At 39.5% G+C, this 24839-nt stretch overlaps 1 protein-coding gene across 4 annotated transcripts in view; it reads left to right on the top strand.

The window, feature by feature from the left end:
* LOC126336849 (mediator of RNA polymerase II transcription subunit 12) overlaps positions 1–24839 on the top strand; it is a 356148-nt gene that overhangs the window by 300988 nt on the left and 30321 nt on the right. For all 4 annotated transcript variants that reach the window (XM_050000939.1, XM_050000937.1, XM_050000940.1 and 1 more), the window contains one exon: positions 17010–17113. In XM_050000939.1, the coding sequence (XP_049856896.1) occupies positions 17010–17113 (104 nt within the window). The remainder of the gene's footprint in view (positions 1–17009; positions 17114–24839) is intronic.

The raw sequence follows: 24839 nt of genomic DNA, 5'->3' as shown, positions 1-24839 counted from the left end.
GGAATGCAGGAGGGAAGAGTGGCAGGTGCACAGGCTAAGCATGTGATAGTAGATATTTGGACTTGGTGTGGATAGGGAGGGAGTAACATGACAGAGGCAGGGAAAACTGATGGTTAGTGGGTGTGGGGACAGCGAATTGGCAGAGACCGAGGCAGGGGCCAAGGATACGTTGCAAGGATATCTCCTACAATAAGTGCAGTTAAGGAAAGCTAATGCTGGAGAGAAGGGTTTAGATGACACAAGTTGTGAAGCAACCACTGAACTTGAATATGTTCTCAGCTGCCTGTTGTGCCACTGGTTGGTCAACTATGTTCTTGGCCACAGTTTGGCAGTGGACATCGATCTTGGTGGACAGCTGGTTGATTATCATACTGAAATAGTTTAGTGATTGCAGCAGATTTGATATATATGACATAGGATTGGCCAGTGAAAGGGCTGGAGTAGGAAATACTGGGTGAGTTTGTTAGTCAGGTCTTGCAGCTGGGTCTTCATCAGGGCTATGACCTACGTGTCAAGGGTTTGGGTGTGGAAGTGGCATAGAGATGGACAAGGATGTTGTGTAGGTTGGGTTGGTGATGGAATACCACTTCAGGAGGTGTGAGAAGGATATTTGGTAGGATTTCCCTCTTTCCTGTACATGATTATAGACCGTCAAAGCCTTAGTAAAGGGGATGGTTCAGTTATTCCATCCTAGGGTGATGGAGGGGGGGAGGGGGGGGGGGCTCCTTTATAGCTGATTCTTGGGGTTGGTGGGAGGATTAGGAGTGTGTGAAGGTATGCCAAGGGGAATCTGTTTGTGCACTAGGTTTTAGCATAGGCCTTCATGAGACCTTCAGGAAATTTTCATCACTGCTGATACCCCGTCCCTGCGTGACCAAGCTGAATGGAAGTAATTTTTTTATGTGCAAAGGGTGGCAACTTTCGAAATCCAATTACTGTTGTTGTGTTTGTGGCTTCAATATGAACAGTGGTGTGGATGGAGCCATTAAAGAGAGGGAGTTCGACATCAGGAAGGTTGCATGTAATGGTTGAGGAGGACCATGTGAAGCAGGAAGGTGAGAAGGTGTGGAGGAATGACAATAAGATGTCTTGCTGCAGAGTCCATTTCATTAAAATATCATCAGTGAACCTGAACCAAATAAGGAGTTACCAATTTTGGAGCCTAGGAAAGTCTCCCCATAAAAAAGTGGTAATAGGAGAGTGCAGTATGAGTACACATGGCTGTGCCACAAATTTGTTTGGGTATTTTCCTCTCTAAGGAGAAGTAGTTGTGTGTGAAAATATAATTGGTAATTTGTATGAGTAATGAGGTAGTGGGTTTGGAGACTGTAGGATGATGGGGAGGGTTCGATAGCAGCAAGGCCACGGGCATGAGAGATGTTGGTGTACAGGTAGGTGGTATCAACAGTGACTAGTAGGGATACGGGAGATAAAGAGAGGGGGATGTTGTAGAGTCAGTGGAGAAAGTGGTTAGTATCACTGATGTGTGAGGCTAGGCTTCAGGCAGTTGGTTAGAGATGTTGGTCAATAAAAGCTGAAATTCTTTAAGTAAGAGCAATAACCAGCTACAATGGGCATTCAGGATTGTTGGGTTTGTGGATCTTTGTGAGCATGTAAAAGGTGGATGTGCAGATTGTTGTTGGGGTCAAGAGGGAAATGGACTCAGTGCAGAGATTCTGGGATGGCCCACGGATTTCATCAGGGATTGGAAATATGTCGGACTTCTGGGATAGGATCACTATGGCAGAACTTGGAGATGGAGGAGCCAAATAGTTAGTGGAAGCCTTCTGTCAAGTAGTCTAGGTGATTCATCATGACAGTGGTGAAGCCTTTGCAGGAAGGTTGATAATGTGAAGATCTTTTTTGAGGATGTCAGTGGCCAACCTTTGTCCTGTTGAAGTCATGGAAGGTTACCATATGGTTGTTAAGTGGGGGAGAAGGTCTAGTTAAATGGTGGTATGAACTGGGAGAGAGGCAAGGTTCAATTTCAGGGTTAGGGTAGCTTTGATTGGAGGGATTGATAGCAAAGAAATGTTTCCAATGTATAAATCAGGTGAAGGAGAGTAGGTCTTTGACAAGTCCAACATGATTAAACATTGGTGTAGGGCTGAAGGTCAGGCCTTTAGATAAGACTGAAACTATGTCTTTGAACATTATGAAGTACCTCTGAGAAAACGATTTATTGACACATAGTTGGCACGGTTTCAGAAAATATCGTTTTTGTGAAACAACTAGCTCTTTATACTCATGAAGTAATAAGTGCTTTCGACAGGGGATGTCTAATTGATTCCATGTTTTTAGATTTCCAGAAGGCTTTCGACACCAATCCTCACAAGTGTCTTCTAACCAAACTGCATGCCTACGGAGTATCGCCTCAGTTGTGCGACTGGATTCATGATTTGCTGTCAGAAAGGTCACAGTTCATAGTAATAGATGGAAAGTCATCGAGTAAAACAGAAGTGTTATAGGCCCTCTATTGTTCCTGATCTATATTAACAACATAGGAGACAATCTGAGTAGGCACCTTAGATTGTTTGCAGATGATGCTGTCATTTACCATCTTGTAAAGTCATCAGATGTTCAAAACGACTTGCAAAATGATTTAGATAAGATATCTGTATGGTGCGAAAATTGGCAATTGACCCTGAATAAGGAAAAGTGTAAAGTTATTCACATGAGTACTAAAAGAAATTAGCTAAATTTCGATTACGCGATAAGTCACACATATCTGAAGGCTTTAAATTCAACTAAATGCTAGGGATTACAATTACAAATAACCTAAATTGGAATGATCCCATAGATAATATTGTGGGTAGAGCAAACCAAAGACTGCGATTCATTGGCAGAACACTTAGGAGGAGGAACAGGTCTACTAAAGAGACTGCTTATAGACCACGCTTGTCAACCCTATTCTGGAGAATTGCTGTGCGGTGTGGGATCCACATCAGGTGGGACTGACAGATGACATTGAAAAAGTACAAAGAAGGACTGCTCGTTTTGTATTACCGAGTAATAGGGGAGATCATTAACACAATGGCGTTTTTCGTTGCGACGGGATGTTCTCATGAAATTTCAATCAACAGTTTTCTACTCCGATTGCAGAAACATTCTATTGGCACCCACCTACAGGGTGTTTCAAAAATGACCAGTATATTTGAAACGGCAATAAAAACTAAACGAGCAGCGATAGAAATACACCGTTTGTTGCAATATGCTTGGGACAACAGTACATTTTCAGGCGGACAAACTTTCGAAATTACAGTAGTTACAATTGTCAACAACAGATGGTGCTGCAAGTGATGTGAAAGATATAGAAGATAACGCAGTCTGTGGGTGCGCCATTCTGTACGTCATCTTTCTGCTGTAAGCGTGTGCTATTCACAACGTGCAAGTGTGCTGTGGACAACATGGTTTATTGCTTGAAACAGAGGATTTTTCTGGTGTTGGAATTTCACCACCTAGAACACAGTGTTGTTGCAACAAGACGAAGTTTTCAACGGAGGTTCAATGTAACCAAAGGACCGAAAAGCGATACAATAAAGGATCTGTTTGAAAAATTTCAACGGACTGTGAACGTGACGGATGAACGTGCTGGAAAGGTAGGGTGACCGTGTACGGCAACCACAGAGGGCAACGCGCAGCTAGTGCAGCAGGTGATCCAACAGCGGCCTCGGGTTTCCGTTCGCCGTGTTGCAGCTGCGGTCCAAATGACACCAACGTCCACGTATCGTCTCATGCGCCAGAGTTTACACCTCTATCCATACAAAATTCAAACGCGGCAACCCCTCAGCACCACTACCTTTGCTGCACGAGAGACATTCGCTAACGATATAGTGCACAGGATTGATGACGGCGATATGCATGTGGGCAGCATTTGGTTTACTGACGAAGCTTATTTTTACCTGGATGGCTTCGTGAATAAACAGAACTGGCGCATATGGGGAACCGAAAAGCCCCATGTTGCAGTCCCATCATCCCTGCATCCTCAAAAAGTACTGGTCTGGGCCGCCATTTCTTCCAAAGGAATCATTGGCCCATTTTTCAGATCCGAAACGATTACTGCATCACGCTATCTGGATATTCTTCGTGAATTTGTGGCGGTACAAACTGCCTTAGACGACACTGCGAACATCTTGTGTTTTATGCAAGATGGTGCTCGGCCACATCGCACGGCCGACGTCTTTAATTTCCTGAATGAATATTTCGATGATCGTGTGATTGCTTTGGGCTATCCGAAACATACAGGAGGCGGCGTGGATTGGCCTCCCTATTCGCCAGACATGAACCCCTGTGACTTCTTTCTGTGGGGACACTTGAAAGACCAAGTGTACCACCAGAATCCAGAAACAATTGAACAGCTGAAGCAGTACATCTCATCTGCATGTGAAGCCATTCCGCCAGACACATTGTCAAAGGTTTCGGGTAATTTCATTCAGAGACTACACCATATTATTGCTTCGCATGGTGGATATGTGGAAAATATCGTACTATAAGAGTTTTCCAGACCGCAGCGCCATCTGTTGTTGACAATTGTAACTACTGTAATTTCAAAAGTTTGTCTGCCTGAAAATGTACTGTTATCCCAAGCGTATTGCAACAAATGGTGTATTTCTATCGCTGCTCGTTTAGTTTGTATTGCCGTTACAAATATACCGGTCATTTTTGAAACACCCTGTACATAAGGAGAAATGATCATCACAATAAAATAAGAGAAATCAGGGCTCGCACAGAAAAATTTAAGTGCTCATTTTTCCCAAGTGCCTTTCGAGAGTGGAACGGTAGAGAGACAGCTTGAAGCCACATTGAACACTCTGCCACGCACTTTATTGTGAATAGCAGAGTAATCACATAGATGTAGATGTAAATGTAGATGTGAAACTTATGTAGGATTGAGGGTTGTGGTGGAATGTTTAAGAGCAGTGTTTTATGTTTGTTGGGGTTCTGGATTTCATGGGATGTTGGGAGGAAATTTTGGAGGATGTGACAAATTGAAAAGATCAGCTAGGCAGGATATGGATGCTAATGAAGGTTTGATGAGAGGGGTTCACTGTGAGTGTTGATGAGTAGTGGTGGCCAAGGTGGGAGTAAGATGTCAACAGTTTGAACAATTTATGAGAATAGTGTCTGGGATGCTCATCCAGGAAGGATTTCAACTTTTGAGATCTGAACTCAGGGCCAAGACATCATATCCTTAGTTGTTCACAACCTAAGCATTTTCTCCCCATTCTGCTTCACCTGGACCTCCTTTGTGCAATGTGCCATCTTCCTGGACATTGACATCCGCATCTTTGATGGCTCCAAACACTCACCTCTGTCCATCATTGGCTCGCTAACCACCAATAGTACCTACATTTTGTCAGCTGTCACCCCTTCCACACCAAAAAATCACTTCCATAAAGCCTGGCCACTCAGGGATGAGAATTTCCTGTTCTCAATATATTGAATGTCTCATGAGTGCCTGCCTACCAAACCTAGTACCCAAACAGATTTTGTGTACAGTGTCCTCATATAGGCTATGAAAGCTTTTTCGAGGTAGCTGTTTATAAATAATAAAGAAGTAATTACCACAATTATCAACAATATGAGAAAAACAGATTGCTGCTCACCTCATAGAGGAATTGTTGAGTCACAGACAGGCACAATCAAAAAGACTGCTAACCATTTAGCTTTTGGACAAAAAAAAGTGCTTCTTCTGAAACATGAAACAGAAATAATGGTCATGTTTGTGTGAGTTGCACTTGTTGTGAATATGTGATGCTTTTGTGTGTGTGTGGGGGGGGGGGGGGGGGGGGGGCACATGATTGCGCATGCGTTCTCTATTTGGGAAGAAGGACTTTGGTCAAAAGCAGAAATATTTTACAGTCTTTACATTGTGGTCTTTGCCTTGTTTGATTTTACCACAATTATCAGCTTTTGTAGATTAGCTCTAGTCACAATTTCTTGTTGTTAGTAAATTTACAGAACTAGTCAAGCAGTGGTTTCTCTTGGCCTGTTAGTGTATAACCTGACATCTGTCTCGCGTGTGTCTCCTTCATGATGGAGTTTATGGAATACGATGTGTGAATGAATGAATAAATAACTGTCTTAGGTTGAAACTGTTAACATAAATTTCAGAGTGAATACTGTTCACAATATGGTGTAAAAAGGTATTTTTGGTTAAAGATGATCATTTTTTGTATGGTAATTGTTGTATGAACATTTAAAACATAGCCTAAATTCTTACTGCACTTTGGACAAATGAACACAGGTGAAAATTTAAACAGAAGAAAGGATTATAATTTAAATGACATTCAAACAGAATGAGAAATAGAAATAATGAATGCAATAACATGGTCAAAAAATAGGATGATAAGACAAAACAAATTAAATCAAAATTAGTATGTGAAAGTAATCAAAATCACATCAACAAAGATTTCACACAGGAAAAGAATTATGGGAAGAAAAATGAGCACAAAAGGAGAAGTTGATATGATGATTAAAATGATGTATCAAAGGAATAGAAATAAAAAATTCCATTTAAACCAGTTAATTGAATAAAAGTAGTGATAAGAGAAAAATCTATAAAAATTAAAAAATAAAATAAAATAAATTTAAAGAACCCGATGAGATTTGAAGCCACAACTTTCTGCACAACTAGGCCTTACCCTATCCATTACATCATGCAGCCAGTCCGTGTTGAATGTTATGAAAAATTCTGAAATTTTTCTTTTTGTCAGTAACTTGTAAATGAGGGGCCCACCAGGGTGAATGGTTAAGATGCTCTAGCCAGGATCTTAATGTGCATCGCCATATAGATGACTATAAAAAGTCTATCCTACCACCAAGGATCTCTCCTTGTTAGAGCAATGTAGTGTGTTTACTGCTATTTAAATGTAACCATTTCTGTAACTGCAGCTGTAAAACAATAATTTAGAAACAGAAAATACGAAGTACCTACACAGGGTGTATACACCCTGGGAAAACCTGGGAATTTTTTAGAATTCCGGGAATTTTCATTGTTTTGGATTTGATTTAAATTTGACTGGTGAGAACTGATACTGTAACGACGGATTTTATTTTAGCTGTCACCTGCAGAATAATACTGCAGCAATAAAACATAAACGAGAGAAAAACTCCAATATAAAACTCAAGTTGCAAAGAAAATGCACTGTTATAACAACAAAAACAGTGCACACATTATCATTTGCCAACAGCAAAATGCTTCAACGTCTTTAGGACAAAGCCTATGCAATACTTTGTAACGACAAACTGCTTTCGATTAGCGTGGCATCACAACTGTTTAAATTAGGGTCTTTTGAGTAATTGCCATCAGGCTTATGTGCATGCACAGAGCTGAAGTCACATATGACCAGCACTGTGCCTGCTTCTTGCTGCTTAAGTGTGTCTGTTAGATGTACAAGCAGTAGCTGCAAGCAGCAAGTTGCTACCCAGAAAAACTTTTCCGGTGCGTCCAAGCAACCAGATTCCACATGCACAGAGAAGTTGGAGTTATGGAGAGTACTCTCCACCTGATCCACATTTATGTTTCATGGTTTTGTTGTTCTCTCTTCTTTTACAGCTCTCACATCAAATGAAAACAAAATGGATTTCTGTGGCTGGAAGCTATCTGATGAATTAAAATATGTTCACATAATTACAGAAGACTAAAATACATTTCAGTCTTCTGATTTTATTTTATTTCCAGATTATTGCCAATTGAGCATTAATCACTTTGCAGAACAGTGAAGCTATTTTTGTCAATTTGCTAAAGAAATTTCTCTTTTACTCATCTTTCCTTCAGGGTGTCAATTTATTTGAAATGAAGTATTTCATTCCATACTATTAGTTAATTTGAACTGTTTGCTGAATTTCAAGCACAAATTTTCATCTTATGGCATGTATGGCATTATGTCATCAAAAGTGAGATACCAGTAATACAGTAATGATAACCCAAAATTGACTCCCCAAGAACCATACTGAAGAACTTTATCAGAATTTTACATATCTACTCTCTGTGAAACACAGTGTTTTTCGATTATGAGACATGTTATAGCTCTTGTCTGATACCTCTTCTAGGCTTCACGTTATTTCTTAATTTGTGTTGTTTACATCTTAAATTTACAGAATGCCATTCTTCAGTAAATTATAGACTGGAAGCACACCATGTTTTATCACTGTATTCCCGGAATAGAATGCAAAGTGCGAATTATTCAGTGTCTTGGCTTCACAGGTAACCTTGTTAATTTTTACACAGACTCTTAGTTCTGGTGTAGACACACAACAGGTTTCTTTCCCAAGTAATTTGTATTCATTCCATCTTACTAGTTTTTTCATTGCTGTGTGAATGTAAACCTGCTACATAACAGTATTGCTGAGTACGAATTTTAAAAAAAAAAAAAAAAAAAAAAAAAAAAAAAAAAAAAAAAAAAAACAACCTCTATGTCAAAGTCACCATATAGCAAAATATTAGGATACTTTCAGTTGTAAAGTCTAGTTTTGGAACGAATATTGTGCCAAGGACTGCTTTCTAATTTTGCATTCCTTATCTGGATAGGAGAGGATAAAACAATTGCCCTAAGTGCAATAACTCCTTATGCCCTCTCTGAATAGCATGCTGCAATCCTGCATGTGGTCACCTGATGCCCTGCTACACAAAAAATTCCAAATACAAATGCGACAAAAGGTGTATGAGCAGAGCAAACACCAGGCATGGGCTTCCTATGTCATCGTAGCTGCACATGCAGAGTAACACCTGTCTTTTGATACTCTCTGGCAACTGAGCAAATGACCTATTTCTAACAGGTTGCGTGAAAATATTAAGGATTGTGCTTTGAGAAGCATTACTTGCAAAGTAAATTTCCTTGTCACCAGATGAATTATGTTATGTGTGAGAATGTGCAATGAATTCCTTAAATCACAGAACATTTGACTCTCATTCAAAACTTACGACTTTGAGTACAAGCCTCTTAGAAAAATTTTGGGTCTGGAAGACCAGACATTTATGTCACTATTTAAAATTTTTCTTGCACTTAAAGGGTTACACAAGCAAAAACAAAATCATTTTATGTGAAAGCTTAGCTTCTCTTGTAGCAGTAGTATATGCACATTAATTTAGACCATGAACATTATCTGTTTGTGTGTTCACGGTGGTTAACAGTGATGTTGCTATTGACTGACTACATCACATGTCCTATGCTAATCTGCTGCCATTTGCTGGCGAAACAACGTGATGTGAGCTATGATTGGCCGACATAAAAGCATAGTAAACTAGATTTTAGTGCTTCGGAAACTGACATACTTTGCTTGGTGGAATTCGTATTTATACTTTCATAGTAATAAAATATGCATCATACATCAAGGATCTTTCCAAAACAAGTTGTCTTTTTGCAGGGTTTTGTTTCCTAAATGGCCAAGAAGTTCTACATTGTTGTATAAAACCTTTACAGTTCAAATGATTGATAAGTTTTACAGTTCTGAGGGAAACTATGCTGTTACTTAACACAGAGAAAGTGCATTTTCCTGTGGGAAAATGTATATTTTCACTGGGAAAATGTGTTTTTTCACCTGGGAAATTTGTATTTTCACCAAGGAAAAAATGTATTTTTGACCAGGAAATCAGGGAATTTTTTTTTCCTTGTTCACATGTACATCCTGTTATATACAGTGTCGAGTTGCAGGGGTCTAGTCAGGCTCCAGCAGTCACCTGTTATTCCCCAGCAAAGTAGAAGCTACATTTAGCTTTTTCTGTGTTTTCTTCATAATTTAATTATTAAAGTCCATGCTTGTCTTTTTACTTAAGTGGTGTAATCTCATGTTTTAGAAACTGTGAAGTGCATATTTGCGCAGTGTGTAGCACAGTTATCATTCCTTTTGAACAGCCAGCTACACAGTTCAGTAAGGCATGAGCCTCCATTGGTGACACATTAGGAGGGTAGCAAGTTGGGTAATTGGGTTCCTCTGTGTGCTTTTATAATTTATGTCTTAAGTTAGTCGTGCTGGGATGAATAGGAAATGTGCATATCATGTGCGGATACAGGAGGAGCTAGCCACAGTTTGAACAACTGAAGACTATTTTGGCTACAGTCAGTTATCTTCAGGCTGCTGCCTCATGGTATAGTGGTGGTTGAAAATGTTGTGTGTCGCATGAGACACCTCAAGTGCAGCTTATTTCATTTAAGGGTTCTTCACCCAAGATGCCTTCCATTGCACCCGACATGGTGGATCGCAGGTCAGTGTGGAGGCTGGCCATCTGACCTTACCCATTCACCCTGTGCATGGACAGGTGGTCACTCCTTCAGCAGGGTATCAGCAGGCACAGGATTGGGGGGGGGGGGGGGGCAGGATCTTTGCTAGTTATGGAGAGCTCCAGTGTCTGGTGCCTTATGGAGCCCCTTAGCAAACAGCATTCAGGGATGGGAAGAAATCCACAATGCACTCATCATGTCTCTCAATATGTGGAGGAGGCCTTCCCTATGGCTATTGAACGTGCAGGGTGCTGTCGTCTGCAAGTTGTGGTGCAGCTGTCTGCAAGTTGTGGCCCATGTTGCACCAGTGATGCCTGTCACTTGGGTTCTGAGGCCATCCTCAGTTCATACCATCAGCCAGCGGAAGTGAAGTCTGCTGGCCTCATGTGTGGGGTGCAAGTGGACTCTGCAATTTGCAGCATTGTTCCAAGAGTTGATCGAGGTCCTTTGGTTTGGAGCTGAGTGGAGAGTCTCATCCAAAGGCTTTGTCAACTCTGCAACGGTCTTGACTGCAGTTTTTTGAACCTGCATTATCGAGTGAAGAATTTTAGGACTCCCCTTGATAGAGTTAAGGTGTTTACTACCCAAAGGAAGCAGTTTCTCAGGTAGCAGAGTACTTCTGGAGAGCACACGGGGGTTCTTTTAGGCTAGGCAGTAGTTTGAGGTACTCCGATGAACACTTTCCAATCAACGTGCAGCGAAATCAGACTGTGTTTCGAGTACAGACACTTGTACTGTCAAAATATTGTCAGTAAATTGTTAGTGTATACTGATAAGTTATGACACTAGAAAATTTAAACAAAATGCAGGTAGGCCTGCAGAGGATTGTCACTTGGTGCAGGGAGTGGCAGTAGACCCTTTGCATAAACAAATGTAATGGATTGTGAATATAGTGAAGAAATACCCTTTATCGTATGGTTATACAATTACAGAGCAGCCACTGGAAGCAGTTACTTTCATAAAATTTACAGGAGTCTGGACACCATAAAATTAATCGCAAGTAAGACAGATGCCAGACTGAGAGTCATTGGACAAACCTTCAGCAATCATTCTTACCACGAAGTATTTGCAACTGGAACTGAGTACGGGGGAAGTGACAGTGGTATGCAGACTACCCTCTGCCACACAGTGCATGGTGACTTGTGGGTATAGATGTAAATGTAGATGTAGCTGATGCCGCAGAAGGTGGTGGTGATGGGACACATCATGGACCCTTGGCGAGTGATGATTGTCCTGCAGATACTAGTTGAGGAGCATATGAGCTTGTAAGCCCATGCTGAGGTGCCCAACTGTAATGGTGAAGCCTTGGTGACCAGCTGCATTGGCCAAGATGGTATGGTGATGGGCAGGCATGAAGCACTATGCAAGTTGCTATAGTCCAATTCACAAACAGTGGCAGGTTGCACAGATTGAGGCATGGTCAGAGATTGCATTATTGTCAATTCCAAGTGGCTGTTGTGGTATGCACATACAAGAGCTTTGCAGCTAAAGAAAGTACATATCCTACAATCTATCTCTTTTGCACACTTGTGTAGAACTTGTTGCATACCACCACCAACAATGACAGTTTGCAATAAATGAAATAAAAAATCACTAGATAATTTGCTGTGCTCATGTTTAATGCTGGCATTGACTAAAGATTCATGACAGAGTGCTCAGAAAACTACTGAATGTTCATTGGCTATTGGAAAATGCATGATGTAGGTGCAGAAGAAACCTAAACTGGACCTCCATCATTCGTGACTCCAACTATAGAAGACTGCAGTGTGTTTTAGGTGCAGTTTTGGGCAACATCTTCACACAAGTGGTGGCCATGACTTAATCTTCCACCTGTTTGAGTCCACTGGCTGAGAGTTGAAATCCAAGTTTATCATTGGCTGTTGCTCAAGTTGCATTTGAGTCCTTTCACTGTTTCACGAATCATAAATTCCAAAGAATGAAAAGAGTCTTATCTCGAAAATATTTTCAGGTACCTCAAGGAAATTTACTCGAAGTGTGACTTTGTTCTAAGTAAGAAAACTGGAAATTTTCCTACCAAAGCCACCTTATGATATCCCTAGGTCCACAGATTTGTCTAGACTGTTTGCAAGGGTGTCTGCCCTAAAAATAAGTCAGTTTAAGATTAGTTTACCTAGGACATGAAAGTACCAGAGTCCAGAACTAATTTTACAGGGTGTTTGCTATGAATGTATTCAACTACATTTGCTGGGTTTTGTTGTGAGAAGACCGTTTCTCTGTAAATTATCACTCACTTGGTGCACTGCCATCAGTTGGGATGTATCTGCATTAGAATTGCTAAAAAATATCTCTTGCATATGACCTTTTTTTTGCAGCACCTGTGACATTTTGTGCACCATTGGCAGCATACACAGCATGTGCGGCATATAAAGCAATGTTTACAGCTAGGTAATGGTTCTGCTGCTGGCATGGATCACCACCACTGGCATGGCTCTTCATAAGGTTGTCCAAGCTGCAGAACAGGTGGGCTCCCAACCAGAAGTCGCGTAAAGTCCTGCGTGACCAATGCCAGAGAGCTGACAGTTACAACATCTTTTTCCATCATAAACAAACTCTGGGCTATGTGGATAGTTTCATAGGCTTCAGCTGCTCACATTGCTTCTACCAGAGGCAGATCTGATTTCATCAGTATGTAGTTCACCACTTCTTCATTAGGAGTAACACTCACTATAATGTCCCTGATTAGAGTGTCTGCATAATTGTGTCCACGTAAATATTTATATTTTCAATTCCTACTTAAACCCTGGGAGGCCAGCACACATTTTATTGGGACCCTTTCTCAGCTACCAAAATTCTGACCTGACAGCAGTGATATGTGTCTTTGGTAACAGATGTTCTTCCAGCATATAGAACAATATAGACACTCACATTCCAACAGATTTGTTTATGCCTCTAATTTTTGTATTAGATGGTACAGTTCAGGGTTTCCTGTCTTTCGGGGTCAGAGATTTGACAAGCCTGAAAATGTAATTACAATTGTTGGTGTTTGTCTCACTCTCCACACTGTTCATTAAATGGTGGAAGAGCTGTAAACTCGGGTGGTGCGGCAAAACATTACTGCTACATTCAGTAACACTTGCACTGTCTGTAATAGACTTCATTAACTCTTTATATGCCTGCATGGTTTGGATTAAGTGTTTAAATGCTCCAGGGCTTAAAATCTGCACTTTTACCTAATAGTTCAGAGTAAGTATTGGAAAATATTTGATGTTTGCTTAGAAGAGAGCCCAGATGCAGGAAGAAATAGAATACAAATAGTGGAATATAATAGTCTTTAAAGTTCATATTCCACAGTGGCAACAAATCACTTGACCTTTTCCATGTCACCAAGGGATAGTGGTTATGAAAAAGAGTAATTATTAATAAATAAGCAGTGAGACATCTGATTTGGATGGAGATTAAAATCAAATCTTAAAGCTATGCATTTAACATTAATTGAATTTTCTGTTGGTATTTGGCAGAACAGGATAATGATATTAACACCTGAGCAGGCGTGCCGTTTTCATAACACAAGTGAGTGTGTGGTGTAGTTTGTGCACATGTCAGGAATAGCTGTCTTTACGTTACCAAGGTAAACGTGTATGAGCAATATCACAGTTGAATCTTAGTTTAATTAAACAATGATAAAATAAATGCATCTTATATGAGTTAAACACAGTTGAATTAAACAATAGTAAAATAAACTTTCATTACATCACTCTGTTGCCCAATACGAGTATTACCCCACAGTAATGACCCACTCGAAGGATTAAACAGTGCAGCTGCATCATAGTCCAGCCAAACACTTTTTCAATTGCTAATTATCTTGTATTTTCCTGCCTCATTGTGGGATTGTGTCACTAGCTCAGAATCTGGGTCATTTTCTTGCAAGGATCACAAATTTTTCCTCACTTAGCTCGCTGTTTATTTTATATTACTGCTGCTCTCTTCTATGTATGACAGGATAACTTAGCACTATGTAAACTGAAGCAGTAGTGATGGAATAGGTATGAGCTTGCAGTTGTAAAACAACAATAGAATGGTACAATACAATGATATTTGTGGTTGACCCATTTTGTAGATAGGCATGCCCATTCAAGGGTTAAATAGGAATCACTTCCTAACGTTTTGCCAGATTATATTTATTTTAGTGTGAACTGTCTTTTGGCTTCTTAAGTGATCTACAGTTGTCACCTGAAGATGGGGTAAGAAACTGATAGCTGGTTTGTGACTAAATAAATATAATTTTGCATAACATTAAGAAGTGTTTTGTGTTTAATATTATATGCATTTAAGATGGTATAAAGTGAATTGCTGCCATATGTTAAGGAACAGTCATATACAAGGTGTCATGCGGAATAGTCAGTATTCAGGGATCTGACAAGAACAATCATTTGAAATAAAAAGCTTCATATGGACATATGCCCTGTTCCAAATGGTTTTTGAGATTGAACTCATTTAATGTACATTGTTATTTATTTTCTGTAGTATTCAGTACAGTGTCAGATTTACACATGTACAACAGATAGTAAACATTATAATATGCATTTTACAATGTATCAATTGGAAAGCACATGTTTTTAACACATTCACCTCTGAGCATTATCATGTACATTATCACATTACAGCTGTTGTACAGTTCACAAGAAATGTTTAGATATCCCAATATCAGCTTCACTGCGTTTATGCACTCTTGGAAGAACATCTGTTGCTTATCTGAGTACCGCTGCACATTCCCTAATGAAGGCTGCAGGGTACTTGATGTGATCAGGCATTTCATCTTGTGCTATTTACCTTTCATTTGTACACTGCAGATTTCATCCAATCCAATAAACAAAACGGTGTAAGGTCTGGCGGTATTGGTGGGCAGTTAATTGTACTACCAAGACCTATCCAGCAGTTCACGTAAGACACACATGTGCAAGCCACTAGACCAGAAACAAATATATATTAAATGTACTCTATCTTGGAAACCATTCAGAATAGAGAATATGTCCCTATGAAATCTTTTGTTTCAAAATGTATGTTCCTGTCATATCCCTGAATATTGACTATTCATCCTTGGGGATAGCCTGTATTGTGTCATAGTTCCTTTTCTTTTTTTAGTAACACTATACATCAAAAAATCTTATAAACATCTAGAGAATATGATGTGACTTTAGTTTACAGTACCGTTAGACTTTTCCATTATTTAAAGACACACAGAATAGATAACTACACTTATAACAGTGTCATACAACAAGTATTTTCATTGCCCTTTGTATACCAGCAGATCAATAAGGAATATACTCACATCAGGCAGCAACAACCTTGTGGATCCACCCATGTTGCCAAGGTTGTTTCCAGTACACTGCAAAAGTTTTGCTGGGAAGCCCTCGCATATCCTCCACATAGTCGCAGTGTATCCACATGTGATTTCCATATTTCTGGACCCCTGAAGGAAAACATGTGTGGCTGTCGATTTGCTTTGGATGAAGAGGTGCATGCGTGGATACAGTCGTGGTTCTGCAGGAAAACACAAATATTTTTTGATAGAGGCATTGACCATCTTGTCTCATTGTGAGATAAATGTATTAACATTTATGGTGATTACTTTTGAAATAATGAACAGTTTACTTACTATTTTTCCATCTGTCTTGGTTTCATTTGACTTCCACTAATTGTTACCCTTCTACAAAATATCTAAACGATAGCCAAATTTAAACTCTGAAATGCTACGCAAATAAAAAATAAGGAAGAGGGACATTTGGTATAATCTCCATGACACCATTGTTCATTCAATCTTCTGGAGTTTTTAGGAGTCTTAAAAGAGGGATTTAATATGTTTTGAGTAACTGTTACTATCATTAATTGGTTGTGTTCCAAGAAATATTACACAACAGCAAAAAAGAAACCTATTGGGTCATGGTAAATGACCCATCCCAAGTCATCCAGATACAGATTCACCAACAGCCACTGACATCTCAGAGGGGAACCATGACAATAGGGGGAGCTGCAGTATAATCAAAACTATATATGTATAAACATTCATTTGCTGCCGGTTTGCTATAATATATATCATCGATATACTAGTGTACTATGTGCGGCATTCTAGGTACTTTGCATTGCCCATTGGGTGTTCTAGCGCAACGCTACTAGTATTACTTAGCATCGCACGCGTGTATAAAGCTATTGATAATATATCTATTGCTACGAAGTAGGTGCACAAGTTATTCTTCATGGTCCTTCAGTGTTCTGTGGATGCATACTGAATTTTACACTTACTAATACTAATGCTAGTGCACATGGTAACGGTTGGGTTACTGTGGCTCTAGTTTGTGGTGATAAAGTGGAGGGAGTATCAGGGCTAGAGACTTTTAATAGCCAAGAAGTTATTGCTTATCGTACATTTCAGATATGTAAAGCGTATAACAGAGATCATGGTTCATCTTATTATATGTATACAATTTCTTTGGTTCTTAGGACAAGGAATCATAAAATAAATGAGTCTGTGTTCGTTTTGGTTAGAAGTGCACTGAAATGTGCCAAGATTAAAGTTGTTGCTGATGTGACACATTACTATAGAAACTGAAATAAGCTTTATACTGTCTTGTTAGGAACCAGCATGTCAGATAAATGCAGTCAGTAATTAGCATCTGTGGAATACTTATTCCATTTTCCCTTTTGCTTTATTCTCACATTCCATTTCTCATTGTATACCATTTGGAGTTAATAGAAAAAAATGCAAATTGTCACTTAAATATTTGTTTATTATAACCAAAATTTAATTGGTGGATCTTTCTTTCAAAGGCAGCAACTGAGAGCCCAGCATGGAGGACCGGGTTTGCAGCCACCTCCACAACAGGGAATGTTCCCACAGCAGCAGGGGCCACTGTACAGTGGTATCCAACAAGGTAATATTCATGACTTCAAATGTGTAGTAACGAACATAAGAAACTGAGACAAATTGGTTTTCTGTTAAAAAGGAAACATAGATTCATTGGAAGAAAGGACATACAAAACCATGGTTTGACCAAAACTTGAGTGTTGCTTGAAAGTGTAGGACTGTTACCAGATAGGACTAATACAGGAAGTAGTGAAGATTCAAAGAAGAGCAGTGCATTTTATCAAAGGTTAGTTTAGTAAGTGCGAAAGTGCTGTGGACAAAGAAGTCAGCAGGGAGACCAGCAGAGGGCGATTCCGGTAGTCACGCTGACTCCACAATCGTTGCATGCAGCTAGAATCAGTGTGCACAGATTAGGACTATGTTCTGCTTCCACAGCCCAGCTCTGCAGCCAGTCAAAATGAAGTAATCCTCCCCGAAGCGAGGATTTAAGCTCTTGCTGAAGCAGCAGAAGGCAGTGACATCACCTGCCTGGAACTGATTATCATGACCAGAGCTGCTGCCACTGTAGCTCTCATCGTCCAGTCCACTGTTCACTGCCACTTTTTTGACCAAGACAATGTTCTACCGGGGACTGTACCCTACCAGTTAGGTGGGTCTGGTCCAGGACATCATTCTGGGGATTTTAGTGAGGAAATTTTTTACATCACCCGTACGCATAAAAGAACTTAGTATTAAAGATGAGTGGACTAATAGCATTTCAGAATTTAACTTTCGTTCCCTCTAAGTGACTTCATTCTTGGCAGTAGCAAGGATGGCCTTTTATGCCATCTATGAATTACAGAAAAAGTGTTTGTTTATTAGGTGTTTAATCCAGAAGACTCTCCATTTAAATTGTTTGTTAAAATAATAAGAATTGTGTGAATAAACAATTAGTCAGTTCAGTTTGAGAGTGTGTATCGTGTGTCAGACATAAAAAGAAAGCATTGTGTAGATGCTCAGCCAACTCCATTGGCAGACGCTGTCAGAGAGATGTCTTGCATCACCGTGTGGTTTGCTGTTAAAATTCTGATTGCATACATGTCTATAAGAGTCAACCAATATATTGCTTCATTCTATGTAGGTCTCACAAAGGGACCATGAATGTAAAATTAGAGAGACTCTAGCTCACATGGAGTCCTACCAACAATCATTCTTCCTGCACAAAAACGAAAAAGGGGAGGAGTGACAGTGATACCCAAATTAACCTCTGCCATACGCTGTATGTGGCTTGTGGAGAGTAGATGTATCAGAACATAAAGTTTCTGTGCATTACAGGAACAAGGAAACACAGTTGTGGATTACTGCAGCCATGTTTTAATTTGAGGGGGGATGTTTTTTTCATTTATTTACCTTGCTTTTAAGGCAGATGCCACAGAAAAATGATCTATGATATTCAGACAGCAGCTGGCAGTCATTGGAAAGAAAGCATTTAAGTCATTTCTGGAGGAGACATTTGCACTTGGGCCATCATAATAAAGGACCTATTCCTCTAAGCTTAAATGTAGGTGACACCTGGGTATTTTGTCAGAGCAAGCTGAATACTTTTACAGGCATTTCAAGGCTATTTAACCCTTTCATGGATAACTGATCTGGCCTTGTAACACTAACCAAAATGGCCTTGCTGTTCTGGTACTGCGAGCGGCTGAAAGCAAGGGGAAACTGCAGCCGTAATTTTTCCCGAGGGCTTACTGTATGATTAAATGATGATGACGTCCTCTTGGGTAAAATATTCCGGAGGTAAAATAGTATCCCATTCGGATCTCCGGGCGGGGACTACTCTAGAGGACGTCATTATCAGGAGAAAGAAAACTGGCGTTCTACGGATCGGAGCGTGGAATGTCATATCCCTTAATCGGGCAGGTAGGTTAGAAAATTTAAAAAGGGAAATGGATAGGCTATAGTTAGATATGGTGGGAATTAGTGAAGTTCGGTGGCAGGAGGAACAAGACTTTTGGTCAGGTGAATACAGGGTTATAAATACAAGATCAAATAGGGGTAATGCAGGAGTAGGTTTAATAATGAATAGGAAACTAGGAATGTGGGTAAGCTACTACAAACAGCATAGTGAACACATTATTGTGGCCAATATAGACACGAAGCCCACACCTACTACTGTAGTACAAGTTTATATGCCAACTAGCTCCGCAGATGACGAAGAAATTGATGAAATGTATGATGAGATAAAAGAAATTATTCAAGTAGTGAAGGGAAACGAAACTTTAATAGTCACGGGTGACTGGAATTCGGGAGTAGGAAAAGGGAGAGAAGGAAACATAGTAGGTGAATATGGATTGGGGCTAAGAAATGAAACAGGAAGCTGCCTAGTAGAATTTTGCACAGAGCACAACTTAATCATAGCTAACACTTGGTTTAAGAATCATGAAAGAAGGTTGTATACATGGAAGAACCCTGGAGATACTAAAAGGTATCAGATAGATTATATAATGGTAAGACAGTGATTTAGGAACCAGGTTTTAAGTTGTAAGACATTTCCAGGGGCAGATGTGGACTCTGACCACAATCTATTGGTTATGACCTGTAGATTAAAACTGAAGAAACTGCAAAAATGTGGGAAATTAAGGAGATGGGACCTGGATAAACTGAAAGAACCAGACGTTGCACAGAGTTTCAGAGAGAGCATAAGGGAACAATTGACCGGAATAGGGGAAAGAAATACAGTAGAAGAAGAATGGGTCGCTCTGAGGGATGTAGTAGTGAAGGCAGCAGAGGATAAAGTAGGTACAAAGACGAGGGCTGCTAGAAATCCTTGGGTAACAGAAGAAATATTGAATTTAATTGATGAAAGGAGAAAATATAAAAATGCAGTAAATGAAGCAGGCAAAAAGGAATACAAACATCTCAAAAATGAGGTCGACAGGAAGTGCAAAATGGCTAAGCAGGGATGGCTAGAGGACAAATATAAGGATGTAGAGGCTTATATCACTAGAGGTAAGATAGATACTGCCTACAGGAAAATTAAAGAGACCTTTGCAGATAGGAGAACCACTTGCACGAATATCAAGAGCTTTGATGGAAACCCAGTTCTAAGCAAAGAAGGGAAAGCAGAAAGGTAGAAGGAGTATATAGAGGGTCTATACAAGGGCGATGTACTTGAGGTCAATATTATGGAAATGGAAGAGGATGTAGATGAAGATGAAATGGGAGATACGATACTGAGTGAAGAGTTTGACAAAGTACTGAAAGACCTGAGTCGAAACAAGGCCCCCGGAGTAGACAACATTCCAGTAGAACTACTGACAGCCTTGGGAGAGCCAGTCCTGACAAAATTCTACCATCTGGTGAGCAAGATGTATGAGACAGGCGAAATACCCTCAGATTTCAAGAAGAGTATAATAATTCCAATCCCAAAGAAAGCAGGTGCTGACAGATGTGAAAATTACCGAACTATCAGTTTAATAAGTTACAGCTGCAAAATACTAATGCGAATTCTTTACAGACGAATGGAAAAACTAGTGGAAGCCGACCTCGGGGAAGATCAGTTTGGATTCCGTAGAAATTTTGGACCACGTGAGGCAATACTGACCCTTAGAAGAAAGATTAAGGAAAGGCAAACCTACGTTTCTAGCATTTGTAGACTTAGAGAAAGCTTTTGACCATGTTGATTGGAATGCTCTCTTTCAAATTCTGAAGGTGGCAGGGGTAAAATACAGAGAGCGAAAGGCTGTTTACAATTTGTACAGAAACCAGATGTCAGTCATGTGAGTCGAGGGGTATGAAAGGGAAGCAGTGGTTGGGAAGGGAGTGAGGCAGGGTTGTAGCCTATCCTCGATGGTATACAACCTGTATATTGAGCAGGCAGTGATGGAAACAAAAGAAACATTCGGAGTAGGTATTAAAATCCATGGAGGGGAAATAAAAACTTTGAGGTTTGACGATGATATTGTAATTCTGTCAGAGACAGCAAAGGACCTGGAAGAGCAGTTGAATGGAATGGATAGTGTCTTGAAAGGAGGATATAAGATGAACATTAACAAAAGCAAAACGGGTATAATGGAATGTAGTCGATTTAAGTTGGGTGATGCAGAGGGAATTAGATTAGGAAATGAGACACTTAACATAGTAAAGGAGTTTTGCTATTTGGGGAGCAAAATAACTGATGATGGTAGAAGTAGAGAGAATATAAAACGTAGACTGGCAATGGAAAGGAAAGCGTTCCTGAAGAAGAAGAATTTATTAACATCGAGTATAGATTTAAATGTCAGGAAGTCGTTTCTGAAAGTATTTGTATGGAGTGTAGCCATGTATAGAAGTAAAATGTGGACGATGAATAGTTTAGACAAGAAGAGAATAGAAGATTTTGAAATGTGGTGCTACAGAAGAATGCTGAACATTAGATGGGTAGATCACATAACTAATGAGGAGGTATTGAATAGAATTTGGGAGAAGAGGAGCTTGTGGCACAACTTGACTAGAAGAAAGGATCGGTTGGTAGGACATGTTCTGAGGCATCAAGGGATCACCCATTTAGTATTGGAGGGCAGTGTGGAGGGTAAAAATCGTAGAGGGAGACCAAGAGATGAATACACTAAGCAGATTCAGAAGGATGTAGGCTGCAGTAGGTACTGGGAGATTAAGAAGCTTGCACAGGATAGAGTAGCATGGAGAGCTGCATCAAACCAGTCTCAGGACTGAAGACCACAACAGCAACAACATGGATAAAATTCATTTTTTATAGATTTTTAAAATATTAAGGTGATAACAGTTTCTTTTCAGTCCCATTACTATATTTTCACCACCAAAATATTTTTAAGTTCTCCATTTTTTCACAACAGGAAGTGGGACACACATGTCCCATGAACCAACGCAAGATAGCTTTTCTGCTGACTGACTGATTTTGTAATTTTATTTTTTTACCCATAAGCAGGATTTTGCAGAGAATAAAATAACTACAAATTATACATGCATGTAATCTTTTTATTCGTGTAGAGCCAGTGTAAAAAATATTCATTACATTTCAGTTTTCATGATACATGATCAATACTTACAAAACTTTACATGGCATGAAACTTGAAAAAACATGGTGTGACACAGAGTGGTACACCACAAGCAGTGCAAACAACTTTTGTTCTCTTCTCTTCAGAGTTTGTGCTGCAGAATCTGCATCGCTTCCTAGTGCCACTGTCTTTCGGTACATGTTTGCCTACATTCACGAGCCGGACGTCATCTGGCACACTAGAGACTCCTCTCTTTACTGGGAAGGAAGTGGGCATTGATCCCCTCTTTTTCCTGGATGAATACCCATTAATCAGTTGTCTTGCTAATCTTTACAAATAATGCCTGCTGGGACACATGTGTCCCACTAATTTTATTTCGATTATAAGATAGTACGGTTGCTGAGAAGTACATTCCACACTGTATTTGTACTAAAAAATGATTATTAAGTTAATAATAAGATGAATTACTTACTTCAGACATCGCTGGGAAGTGAGAAATGATGAAAACTGAAGAATGACACATATAAGTGGCGTTGCAGCAGCCATATATACACGCCAGTCAACAAAAATAGTCACCGCTTCTGTATTGCCTTTGCAGTGCAGTCCCGATTTTTTTCTTAGGTTCAGTACAGTCGTCCCTAGACATGCAGAGCTGGGTAACATATATCGTGACACTCGAACTGGCGCTCAAAGTTAGTGGGAAATACATGACCCATCAACCACGAAATGGTTAAGCATCAGAGGGTTTCCCATAATGTCAACGGAAATTTTTCTTGGCACTCATGTGAGGTAAATAGTAGTGGATGACAAGCAGTGGGTGTTCAATCTTCACAGGAGGCAGCAACAAGTAGAAATGTTCATTTTTGAGATCAATGCCCATCACAGTTTAAATAAAGAGCAGATTGGCTGAAAAATTAAATGTTCAATGACTTGTGGTAGCTCCACTGGACAAAAGCAATCAAGTACTAAAATCCAAAGTTTTACAGAGTGAAGTTTTCTCTTTCTGTTGTGCTTTTGGATGTGAAAAAGTGTTGATAGTTTTTCAGTACTCTGCATTTTTTACAAGCGTTGTCCAGAGGTACTGATGTTGTAGAAAAGAAGTGTGTAGAGGGAGTAGTAGATGATTGTTAAAATTACTTTCACAGGCTGCTGATGTGGAAGGTGTTACAGCAGGTACTTGGTTGTGGTTTAGCATTGGTGTGTGATACATTTTGACAGTATGCTTGTGCTGGGCTATAGAGCAAATACACTGCAACTTTTCTTTGCTGACCATTGCTTAATTACACCAGAAAGATGAATAACATGTTTCCACATTATCTGAATTCTGTGGATGACAGCAGTAGGTGTTTATCTACCACAACTGCAATTAATTATAATGCATAGTGATATTTATGGCAATAGTTAGTTTTGTGCATTTCTAAAATAAATTTATAACAAGTCCAATATGTAAATCACAACAAAAACAGGAACAGAATTACCTATTTGTCAAGAATAATGTTCTTCCAGGATAGCATCTTTTTCGTAAATAAACCTCTTTTTTGTAATTATGACAGTTCTCCAAGTTTTCAACTTGTGAATAGTTTATCGTGTTATCAAAACAGAAGTCTCAAAAACCAACAACACAAAAAAGTGGAGAATTTACTCATATAAGACAAGGATAAGTTACTTCAGGAACTGTGGTCAAGTAGCAGCAGGGGTATTGTTTCCAGAAGATTGCAGCATTTTTCCCTGTCTGGTCAAAGAGAAGGTTGCATTGTGCATAAACAAGAACATAAAAAGTTTCATTGAAAATGTTGGGGGCAATCAAAAAGTTTCCATTTGAGGATGTTGCTGCAGTGTATATGCAACGTAGCATGACTCCAGTTTCGGTATATCAGCACTGATGTATAGACAAGGGATTAGTGTTGCATTCGTGTCTTTCTGATGTGCAGGCAGTAAATGCAGAAACATGAACTATGGTGATGTTATTACAAAATGCATCCAAACAGGACAAACATGGTGTTAGACTTGTAAACAATTTAGCAATACTTGTGTTGTACGAGTAATTTTTGAAGAGAGTTGTTTACTAGACAAGGCATGCACCTTGACAGGTCAGGTAAACAAACCTTAAATACTCTTTTAAATGCAGCAATCATGAAAGAAATCAACAAAATATCTCCTCACTAGGAACCTATTTCCCTTAAATGGCTCCAGCAATCCCATCAGACTAATTTTCAAGCTCAGAATTTCCACAAAACAGTTAACAATGAGCCTATTGTTTCCTAGTCCACAAATATTTTTAGGTGAAAGCAGCTGCTTTCAGCAAATACCAAACCTATGACAATTTTTCACCATAGTGTAGGAGAACTTATAAACAAAGTTAACGAAATTTCTGTTCTTTTAGATGACCCACAAGAGATAAAAGATGCTGATGTTTTATGCTTTAGTGAACCCCACATGAGAAATGTTGAAATGTTACAGCTCAGTGGTTACTGTCTAGTAACACATACTGCAGATCTATCATGAAGAATGGTGGAGTAGTAATTTACTTAAAAAATAACATATCATATTGAACATTGAATTTAAAGAGTCACTGCATTGAACAAGATATTGAAATATGTGGCAAAGAATATACCGTAAGTGACCATACAATTGTAGTGTTAGCACTATACAGAGCTCCCTCAGGTAATATAAAGGTGTTCCTGAGGCAATTAGATTCTGTCTTATCACAAGTGTACTCAGAATCCAAGGATCTAATAATTACAGGTGATTTCAATGTAGATTTGCTAAATGAAAGCAATGGTGAAGCAGATCTAGAAC

The sequence above is a fragment of the Schistocerca gregaria genome, chromosome 2 (assembly GCF_023897955.1).
Source record: "Schistocerca gregaria isolate iqSchGreg1 chromosome 2, iqSchGreg1.2, whole genome shotgun sequence".
NCBI classification, from domain to species: domain Eukaryota; kingdom Metazoa; phylum Arthropoda; class Insecta; order Orthoptera; family Acrididae; genus Schistocerca; species Schistocerca gregaria.
The sequence above is the reverse complement of the archived record's forward strand: the minus strand, read 5'-3'. Positions and strand labels throughout refer to the sequence as shown.